At 36.8% G+C, this 11,436-nt stretch overlaps 1 protein-coding gene across 2 annotated transcripts; it reads right to left on the reverse strand.

Moving 5' to 3' along the window:
- Positions 1-789: 789 nt before the first annotated feature.
- Positions 790-9,985, reverse strand: LOC110163461 (uncharacterized). Of its 2 annotated transcripts, XM_020928418.2 has the most exons (9): positions 9,746-9,975; positions 9,208-9,364; positions 6,875-7,192; positions 6,195-6,446; positions 5,610-5,693; positions 4,117-4,191; positions 2,248-2,328; positions 2,103-2,143; positions 790-1,031 (listed from the first exon to the last, which is right to left on the reverse strand). In XM_020928418.2, exons 2-9 carry the CDS (start codon positions 9,245-9,247, stop codon positions 858-860), a joined length of 1,065 nt encoding a protein of 354 aa, XP_020784077.2. In that variant the 5' UTR covers positions 9,248-9,364; positions 9,746-9,975; the 3' UTR covers positions 790-857. The 2 variants fall into 2 exon arrangements, with proteins under 2 accessions (XP_020784077.2, XP_055016805.1); XM_055160830.1 differs by lacking the exon at positions 4,117-4,191 and having other exon boundaries at positions 9,746-9,985.
- Positions 9,986-11,436: the final 1,451 nt, after the last annotated feature.

Raw genomic sequence — 11,436 nt, forward strand, 5'->3', positions numbered from 1 at the left:
TGACACCGATACCGATACTTGGCCTTAGTGTACTCGCTGATACTGATACCCAGAGGTGGGGACTTGCAAGTTGTGACTTGGACTCAAGTCAGACTTGAGTCACTATTTTTAGGACTTGAGACTTGACTTGATAAAATGGACTAAGACTTGGGACCTGGCTTGGACTTGAAGGTCAGTGACTTGGGACTTGACTCGGACTTGAGGCCTGTGACTTGATAAGACTTGAGAGGCACTTTAAAATCTGAATTTTTTCTATTCTGACTGTAATTCACACTGCGATCTTGTCAATGTCACGTCGATTTAAAAAGGAAAAAATAACTAAATTGATTTCTACTCTCTCTTACATACTCTATAAATACTCATATACAAATATAGTATGATTTTTAAAGTACAATTTATCTTCAAAGTCACATACATTGCAAAAATCAAAGGTATATTTGATACTTTGGTTTAAAGACTTGGACTTATGGGTCAGTGACTAAAGATTCGACTTGGACTTGCCAGTATTTGACTTGGGACTTGACTCCGGCTTGAGGTCAAAGACTTTAGACTTACTTGACACTTGCAAAACAACGACTTGGTTCCACCTCTGCCAATACCAGTTCGATACTGCATAGTGGGAAGAAGTAATCAATTTTGTAACAGTACAAGAACAAAAAACAACTACTACTCATTGGACATGGGCACTAGTTGTGACATACGCAGACCAAATCAATTATAAATCAATTATACCAAATAAATAAATAAATGAGACATGTGCAGTGGTTTCGTAAATAAATCAACATTAAATAGTTATTACTAAAAGCTATATTTTATTTGAACATAAAATAAAAATCTTGCATACAGTTTCTTTAATCTCAGTACTGCACGTAGAGGACATTGTCTTTAAATACTGCATCTGCACTGTGCCCAGTGCTGTGAGGCCCAGGCTTCATATGATCAAGCGTAGCAGTGGCATAGACGGTATTCAGTACAGTTCCTGAACTGAGCTGCTGGGGGCGCTCCTGTATCTCATCATAGCAGTGCTCCTTCTAAACACACCCATAAAAACAAGTTATAGACAAAATAAGTGAATATACAGACATTGTTTAAAATGTTGAATTTTTCAGTTTAAAAAAAAAAAAAAGATATGCTATTACTTTGCTTTGAATGTTCCACATATAGTTTTTACATTTACATTACATGTGTGAATGAAACAAAACAAAACTCTGGCTATGTTTTTGATGAGGAAATAACATACCTTAGATCATAATACAGAATAATATGGGCCCTTTAAGCAACTAGATATTAAATGGATGAATGAGTTTGTATTTCATAAGATGTCCATTGTGTGGCGCTGTTCTCCAGGGGCTGAGCGCAGTTAGTGCTAATCAGCTTTTATTTCTCTTTTTTCGTCTGTTGGCAGTGGGTTCATACATCTGTAAGAATGAGCTGATGTTTCCTTGTGGTTCTGATGCTGGTTCTTGATATTTTACACCAAAAAGGAGATTGTGTGTACCACCACTGACTGCATGTTTTCACCCAAAAAATGAGTAAAAGCAAAACTGCCTGTGTGTTGAAGACATCTGTTCAGTCGCACAATGTGAGTTTGGGAATAATTTGGAATGTTGTAAAATCCTACAAGACACAACAATAGCTCCTCTAGGGCAGCAAAATTAATCACTATTGAATAAAAATGACTATTTCAATGAACACAATTAGCAAATCGCAAAGCCCTAGGTCTATAATTTTCTCCAAAAACAACAAGATCTCCTATCTTATTCTGAATAAAACTGCTAACCCTATAGTTTAGATCTGCACCAACATGTTCAGAAAGGAGATTTGTGTGTGTTTATATTTCAGATTTCTCCTGGACATATTTCAAACATGTACTTTGAACGAAATCCTATAAACTGTACATTTTTCTCTCCAAATTGTCCATCCTAACTGAGCTGCTCTGCTTCAAAAAGAGCGGTCCCTATTGTGTAGCTCTCTCTCATTCTTAAACTTAATCAAATTAGTGTAATCAAGCCTGCTTTTGCTTTGGGTATACAGAAACACACTGCTATTTGTACTGTACTGTACTGCTACATTATGGTCACATTTTATAGAATCATACTTACCTCTTTGAGAGAGGCCACTGGTTTTGTGAAAGTGCACCATTCTGAAAGAGGAAATGCCAGTGATTAAATTATACAGTAAAATACAATGCAGCTTTCCACTACAATGTTTAGAGTTTAAAGAGATCATGATAGTGTAAATACATACTTTTGTGGAGGCAGAAGGCGAGGGCGAGCAGTAAAATGATTATACAGACCACCATTACAATAACTATATTTCTCCAACCATCTGTAAAGATATTAAAAATTAAGTTTATGAAATTCCTTATAAACCTTAAAGATGCTCTATGTAACATCTCTCTTTGGGGGTTCAGCCATCTGCTTGTCCACATGGAGAGGTTATTGCTTTGCCTGGAATATTCTACAATATGGCATTTTTACCCTGGGCTCATGCTGGATTTACACTTGACTGTAGGGTGCTGTGGTCTGGGATATGTGTGGCCAACGCACACGAGACACTTTGACCCTCAGCAAAATTATTGCCTCCATTACTTTCTATAAGGCGCTCCGCACACACCGGGCACGTGCCTTTGGACACCGGTGAAAACACATGAGGCGTTTTGCTCTTCTGTGGTGAGTACAGACAAGTCTCTGCTCTGTGACCCACAGAAACACTGCAGTAAACTGTGAACAGACACACAAGAGCTGCAGCAGAGGCAGAGAGAGCCCCGGTGTTCATCTTTGCACAACACCACCATCTCTCTGCTTCTCTCTGTGCAAGAAACTCTAGTCTATCGCTAAACTTACTATAATCTGCTCAAAGCACCACATTTCCTCTCTTCTCACTGCCTCACACTGAGTCTCTCATTTCATAAGTAATCTGTAGATAAAATGCTCATTTATAACACTATAGACAGAAGACAAGAGTTGCATTATAGCTTTTTTAAAAGCCATGTGGGGTTCAATGTGTGTTTCATGAGTGGGTTTGTCATGCAGCAAATGACATGCCACAGTTCACTGCATTTTGGTGAGTGATGGCCTCTTTCAAATCAATGCACTCTGATACACTGACCTCAGAAGGGAGCAGGTGTAGGTTTGGACTAGTAACAGCCCGTCGACTGCATTAAGGTGAGGTCAAAGCTTTTAAAGTCATTGTTGGATGGGTAAGCTGTCATTGATGAATACATTTAAACTTAGATCAAATGTGCATTCATTTGGGTTTTCAAAATATATTCACTCACTGTCAATATGTGAGATAAGACTGATCATTTATAAACCCTTTATAAAATTGCATTTATATATATAAAAAAAAATGAGAATGACGTACTCCATAACATCAGTCTTTTCACTAAAGCACTTATTTATAAATGACAGGGTAAATCTCAGTTTTGTTTGAGAGAACCAGAGTTCACTTTTTCTCTAAAGTCCCATGCACTTGTGTCCTCTGCTACTGCGTCTCCCCCTGAGCCCCTCTCTCTTTGTCCCCATGTGTCAGTCAATTATCGACGCATTATCTGCTCATGTTTAGGTAAATCTCATTCAGAACTCACTTTGCATTTTCCTTTTAATTATTTTGTTAGCGCTAAAGGAGCGTGTTCTGCCCTGACAATAAAATCAACTGAATATACATAATGCCGTACTGTGGAAAATTCCAGGCAAAGCAAGAACATTTCCAAGGAGTCGAGCAGTTGGCAGACCCTCCACTCAAAATGTTACACAGTGCACCTTTAAACTCCTGTTGAACTACCATCAAACCAAGGTCCAACATGACTTTATTTCTACTTAATATGAGTATTAAATGTTATATTTTAAGAAGTATGCGTTAATTTGAAGAAGTTTAATCTGTAGTTGAAAAGTCAAAATGAAACTACAACACTAAGTTACCTGTCACCATACATTAAATTTAGATTTAATTAAGATGGCAATTATTTTGGTTGGTTAGAATCTAGAAATTGTTGGAATTTGATATAAGGTATATTTTAGGATTTAGACAGCAGCACTTTAAAATAATAATACAATTTAGAAAGTATCTCTACATATATTTAAAATTGCAGTAAAATAAAGGCTCACAACTCACCTGTTCCCTGTGGCGACTGTGTGGGAGTAAAAGTAATTGGATTTGTAGATGTTTCTATAGGTGACTTGGCAGACACTATGGAAGATGTAAAAAATAAATAACTGAATAACATTAGTAAAAATAAAAATAAAATCAATATTAGGTTTAATTGGCCAGCGTCATGAGATCGATTCCAGGCTCAGACGTCACTGTAAACATCATCACAACAAAGTGTAGATGTCAGCACCTCCGATGGATAGCTGCACATCAAACTAGCAAGTAGCAGATTTTAAAAAACTTTGTACCAAAATGATGCTGCCGAATCCTACTGGTATCACTGATTAAGAAAATAAAATTGGGGAACAATGTACAGACTAGTAGCCAGTAGCTAGTGAAAATCGTCTGAACTCGCAGCATTAGGATTCATTCGCTTGACGGTAGGCAGGTACTTTTTTTATTTAAGCAATTGCTGCTATTTGGTCGTGACGTATGTAATGCGTCACTAACAGGGCTAACTGGTATATTAAGCTTTTCCAAAATCCCTATAAGAAGAAGGGCAATAACATCTTTCCCCTTGATAAAATTCACCAAACATTCTCTTTATTCCTGCTTTAAATCCTCAATTTCGGAAATCACTGCCAACACAGAATGTATGTCTTTGTCTACATTGATCTCAACCGCTTTGTTTACTGTTGTGCTGTACCACAAAAGGGAACCAGACAGGTGCTTGAGTTTGACGTCATGGCTTCACAGCTCGTCGCTGATTAGCCGGTGTGCGGGTCTACAACTTCTGGGGTTCTTGCAAACCGTCTAGTGTATTCCAATTCCTGCCCTAGTCACTGCAGAGAAATGACATTGAGCGGAGGCACTAGGTGGTGTCAGCCTGGCTTACAGACTAGGGCAGTGGTGGTGAAAACAAGAGATCATCGGCAATATGGGATCTTGAAATGAGTCATTTAAGATTACTCAAACATGCACGAGTCACTCCAAATACGAGCCAGGCTGGCGCCACCAAGTGAGTTCACTTAATTTCATTTCTCTCCAGTGACTAGGTCAGGAATCAAAATACAATACAATCGCAAAAACCCCAGAAGTGCAAGTTCAGGCACTAGCCAATCAGCAAAGAGCCATATATTCAGGGTTGGCAACGATTCCCAAGATTGAGACTTAAAGCTGGAATAAAGAGAATATTTGGTGAATTTTATCAAGGGGAAAGACGTTACTGCCCTTCTTCCTATGGGGATTTGGGAAAAGCTTAATATACCCGTTAGCCCCGTTAGCAGCGCATTACATAAGTCACGACCAAATAGCAGTGATTGGTTAAATTATAAAAAGTACCCGCCTACCATCAAGAAAACGAATTCTAACACTGCGAGGTCAAAAGGTTTGTTCAAAGTGAAAAGAAGTGAAACCGGCTGATGAATCAGGCTATCCAAATACAACTTCAAGAGGGTAAATGAGAAGAGGAAACAAGTATAATATAATAGGTCGGTTTTAATGCAAGCTTAACTCACCTGTACTGTGTGGTGACTTTGTGGTAGTAATGTGTGGGTTTGCAGTATTCATTTTTGGTGGTGCTGTAGGTGACTTGACAAGTACTATGGAAGATATATATAAAAAAAAAAAAGCAAACATTTGTTTACATTATTTAACTTAAAAGTCAATAATAGGTATAACAGGTCTTACAATGTGATAACCAGAACTAGATCATTTTAAACAGTTTGCAGTAATAAGTAATGTAAGTGAAGCAACTCCTCACTTACTTTATTCTTTTGAGCATTCCAATTATTCAGTGATGAGTTCGTATGAGTGCTCACAACTTTCAGAGGCCAGAGCTTTACCATCACAGTACCAACTAGCATGCTAACAGTGCACTTTTTGGTTCAGATTGCACACAGTGGACTTACTTGACCTCAAGAGCAGCTCATACAAAAAAATATATGTACTGGGGCAGGAGAAATGTTGGATCAAATACAATACAACACATCAGGTACAGGCCCTTTGAGCCATTTCTGAGCAATATTGTGTTTTACAATGAAAAGAATGTCCAATGATGATCTGTGTGTAAAAAATGAGGGAAATTCAGCTCGAACTCTTACCGAGGTGTATTTTCTCTCGTGACACTCTGTAATACGGATTAAGTGATTCACAGCCACACAAATAGACCCCTTGATTCACTGCTAACACATGACTGATGGTGTAATTACGTCCTGAGCTCTTCTTGTCACAGGTGAATGTGTTATTTTTGCAGATAAAGTTCACTTCATGCTCACTACAGGTGATAGTACAGTTTATGGTAAGTTTTGCCCCTCTGTTAACATGTAGTTTTGAGGGTTGGGGGCAGTGTTTACCTAAAAACAAACAAACAAACAAACAAACAAAAACAATAATAACAATGTCAGGACAGCTTAAAAAGGCCTTACGAGAATTCACTGTCAGGGACCAGACGTAAAAATGTTTTGAAATATGATATAGGCAGAGGTAAATCTGTAACTGTTACCAAGAATAATGTTACATATCTAACAGTTATGATTAGAATGATAAATAGCTACATGTTTACTTTACTTAATGAAACTGTTAGAAAAGTATCTTCTTTGTGCATAAACTGTCCCTGATTTTCTGTGTTACGCTTTAAAACTCAACTCAACCTCTTTCCACAAAGCTGATGTAAAACTGTGATAAATATTTACAGGAACTATCCCACCCAACTAATTAGAAATTAGAATTAGAAAAACCTGTCAAATGCACTGGTGGTCAATCATTTTAAGATAGATCCTACCTTTTTTCAGTTTTATTTCTATTTCTTTTTCTTTTTCTTTTTCTTTTTTCTTTTTCTTAGGCTCCCACTTGCACTCATAGTCATCAAAGTCATTGTTGGTGAGTTGTTGGACAGACACTGTCAAGTTTTTGTCAGTTGTCTTGTGGTACAGTGAAGTTGTGTTGTCCAGTTTCCAGGTGTTTTCATTTTTGGTGCTTATATTTTTTAATGTTCCTCTTGGGGTATGAACTGAGGGTTGTTTATCATTGTTTTTGAAGTTACATGTGAATTCAAACCAGCCTCCAAGACACCCATGGACATCAGCTGAAGCACCAAATCCTGTAAGACAAAAAAAAAAAAAAAAAAATTATTAAAACGTCCACTAAATTATTATTTTGAATAGGCTATAGCATTAGTATTGATTTTGTATTGACCCTTGCAGTTTATAAATATAACTTCTATAGGCACCATACACTGGCTCTAATGCATTTTCCCTCACAAACTTTGAAAAACCTCTCAACTACAGATGAGCAGATTTTAAAACGTTTACTTATACTTGTACTTGAGTATAATTCTAGCCATGTAATCGTAATTAGTTACATTTTAAACACTGAGTACTGTCATGTCACAGATGTGTACACGACAAACGCACATACACATCACTGCATCTCCCACTCTGTTTGGACAGAAAATATGCAGTTTGCTGTTCAAAACAGCTCAATTTTACACTTTTAGATCAATCTTCTGTATACAAGCGTTATCTTTAACAACAGCATTTTATTAGGTCCCCAAGGAGCAATTGTTCCGCAGTCAATGATTACTGTTGGAGGGTCCATCACCTGTTTGCCTAGAATGTTCCACAGAATGACCATAAAATTATGAATCAGACTTGCAAGTCAAATTACAGGTTAGAGTTATGGAGAGGCGACCCCACTCACAGTAAGAATGGATATTTTCTTTTAGATTACTGTATCATATATGTATTATATTTTTCAGCAATAAATAACACCTGGAGTTTAATAAATGCAAGACAGATTAGTTTAATACTACTGTGGACAATTTAAACCAAAGGATTAACATCTCCATGGAAACAAACAGATTGTGGACCCCCTCCAGAAAAATTACACCGCGCACCTTTAACAGTAGAATGGTCTTTGTGAGGTTCAAGTCTGGCACAAATTGCAAATGAACCATAACATTAACCATAAAAGGGCAGAACAGCTCTGCTAAAACAGTGAGAGTTACAGGACTACATTTATACCATACTCCACACAACTGTACAACAACTCACCTTTATATCATCTTTGCACTGTTTCTCCTTACGACCTCTTGTACGTAGCTGAGATACATTTGTATTACTATATTTATATATTATTTTTATTTTTACTTGTAGATGATGGATCAGTAAAGTTGGTCTAAATCTAAAGGCTGCCACACACTACAGGATTTTTCTGTCTTAAACGATTTTTAAATGTGCGACAAAACGCGAACACCACAGACACGAGGAAAATCTTACAAGAGCACTGCACTTCTAGTTTAGATAAAAGTCAAAACTGTGTTATTATTTGTGAAATGTGGTGCAATACTTCAGATACATGATTTTTTTTATGCATAAAAGATAAGTGATAACGTACACAAGAAGTAGAGTCACTATTGCTAATGTACAGCTTTACTTCGAACCCGTGCGCTGTGTGGATGTAAACAGACACGTGAGGAAATACTCTTGCCTTTCAGTTTTAAAGAATACCTCAAACTGGATTAATATCAATGTTTTGTGGACTGGGTGTCATTATTTGCGGAGGACAATTTCTATAGATGATGTGGATGAGATGCTGCACTTGTAATAAATGTATTATTCACCTCTCCTATAGTGGTAAAGTGCTCTAATTATTTTGGCTGGAGTGTGTATTTTGCGTCTCTATGTCCATCACTCTTCTGTCCCTGACGCTTTACTTTTTTGGCTGTTATTGTAGCTTTGCTGGTGTTTGGTGGTTATGATCTGACACCACACACACAGAGGCTTCAAAATCACGTACAAAGACAAAAAGTCAGGTTACCCTTCCTCAGAATTGGTGGGAAGCAAATTGCAGCCAAAATCAACATCAATTCAACGTCAGGGTCAAGGGCATAAGAATAAAAACAACATGATAAAAAAAAGATTATAGAAGTTAAATCAGCCTCACTAATGAATATTGTTAAAATGGTCAGAGATAGAAATGATCCGCTCCAGCATTTGCGAATTTACCATTTTGGAAGTTTCATGACAGTACAAAGTAACCCCCAGCATTTGAAATAAATAATGGTAATAATAATGGTCTTAAATTAAAATAAAATCACAGAAAGAGAATATTTACCTGTGATCAGTACAAGGACAAAGAGAAGCGCGTTCCTCATGTTGACAGTGACGGTGTCATCAGCTCTGATGAAAGGTTCTTTTGTGAATTGCCCGTGTGAGGTTTTCAGGCCTTCCTCTTTCTCCCTTTCACTACTGCCTCACAAGCCCAAACAAGGCTGACAAAAAAAATCATATATACATATATAACTTGAAATTCATTTGCACAGAATTATGAAATAACTTGATGCACTTCCCAAAACTGGCTGAAAATTGGACTTTTAGTTCCCTAGTTGAAAAATAACCGATCTCCCACACAAGGGAACTGAGTAATTTGCAGTTTTGGACGACGTTCTTAAAAATATACTCAAGTAAAAGTACAGATAAATGTCTAAAAATGTTCTTAATTACAATTACCGAGGAGGGTCCGCCACCTGCTTGTTTGTAATGATGTTATTGCTTTGTCTAAAATATTCCACAGTACGGCATTAAACGTATCCATTTTATATTCATTCAATTTAAGTTGTTTTTATTGCTCAAAAGTACCTTGAAATACATACATTTTTACTGTGAGTGTTGTTTCCTCTCCATAGATCTGGCCTGTAACCTAATTTGGCCTAACACATTCCATTCAGACAAGCACTGAGCGGACAGACCACCAGAAAAGATACACAGTGCACCTTTAAGTAAATGTGGTTTGTAAGTTTGGATTCCTGCAGTTTCCTTGCTTGCACACATCTTTTGCTTCATCACTTCAACAAACTCTTCATTGGAAGTGTCCAACTTTTACACAAGCTACTACAAAAAACATTTAAATGTCTCTGAGTTCCACACCCTTCACCTCCGCACCAGCAGAGCAGTCATGCATGTCATGCTGTGATCCATAAAACTATTTTTGAACAGTGTTTTTTAAATTTTAAATTGTTGTCGTGAGTCAGTGTTGGTTTCCTGTGGTTTAACAGATGTGACTGATTTCCTGTTGGCCTAAACGTACATCCGATGTCGCTCCTAATGTCATGTTAGGGAAGGTATTTGTCAACATATTCGTCTGTAATGTCTGTGTTGGCTTTATATTAGCTAACTTCTCTATTTTTGTGTTTGGCATTATAAGAAAAACTATAAGAAATATAATAAGTGTCTTAGCATTTTGTAACTTAAATTATGAGTATTATAAGATGCTTTTATTTTAGCCTACTTTGTTGTCTAAAAGTTACACACAGTGGATTTCAATGAAAGTTGGAGCCTTTCTAGAGCCTCATCTACATTTAAAAAGGATCCAATCTGTAGACAAACTTTCACTTAGAAAAGATCATAATTGTCTGTAGATCATAGGGTTGTCAAAAGTATGGAAAATCAGACACTAATAGATACTAAAACTAACATCAAAACTGGATACTCATTTGAGCGAGTATCAATACTAAAAAAAATCACATAACTGGATAAAATGTTTTCTTTCCTGAACATTTTCATCTTGAACTAGTGCAAGACCACGTGGTATAATGGTTCTCTCTTATTTAATGTTTCTCTCTCTTTTTAATTTTATGTTGATTGTTTTTATTGTGATTTTAATGTATTTCTTATTTCTGTAAAGCACTTCGACTTACTTTGTGTACGAGCTGTGCTATGCAAATAAACTTGAGTGCCTATAATAAACAAGTACAAATATATACTATTCTGTTTTTGAAAATTGCAATATTGTCAAAAAAAAACAAAAAAAAAGAGCTATTAAAATGATCATTTGTGAATCACAATTGGTATTTTTTGTAAACATTGAGTGTGATAATTGTAGTTATTTTGATCATGTCACAGTTCTGCCTTTTTGTTTACTTTTTTCCCCAGTCCAGTTCCATTTCTGAGTGTGTTCCGGTCCTCCTTTTGCCACCTCCCTCCTTTCCCTACAGCTGCCCCTCATTCTGTAATCAGTCCAGGCCCAGTCTATATATACTCCCTCTTCTCCCTCAGTCTTTGCCAGATTGTCTACCTGTTAAGATAGACATTCAAGCTCCTGAAAACCCAAAATCTGAAAACCCTGTATTCCCTGAATCTGATCTGTTTGTGACTTCCGCAATTCTGAGTTTCCCTGTTTGTTGTCCCTGTTCCTGAGTTTCCTCCCAGTGTGTTTTTTACTAGTGTATTCCCAGTCTTGGAAGATAATTTTGTTCACATTTAATATCTTATATTCCTCTGTTATATTTCCAGTCTGAGTTGTCATTATTAACATTTCCTGTTATAGGACACTTTCTGTTATTTA

The sequence above is a fragment of the Boleophthalmus pectinirostris genome, unplaced genomic scaffold (genome assembly GCF_026225935.1).
Source record: "Boleophthalmus pectinirostris isolate CB_2022bp ecotype Guang Dong unplaced genomic scaffold, ASM2622593v1 HiC_scaffold_3, whole genome shotgun sequence".
Classification (NCBI taxonomy): Eukaryota; Metazoa; Chordata; class Actinopteri; order Gobiiformes; family Gobiidae; genus Boleophthalmus; species Boleophthalmus pectinirostris.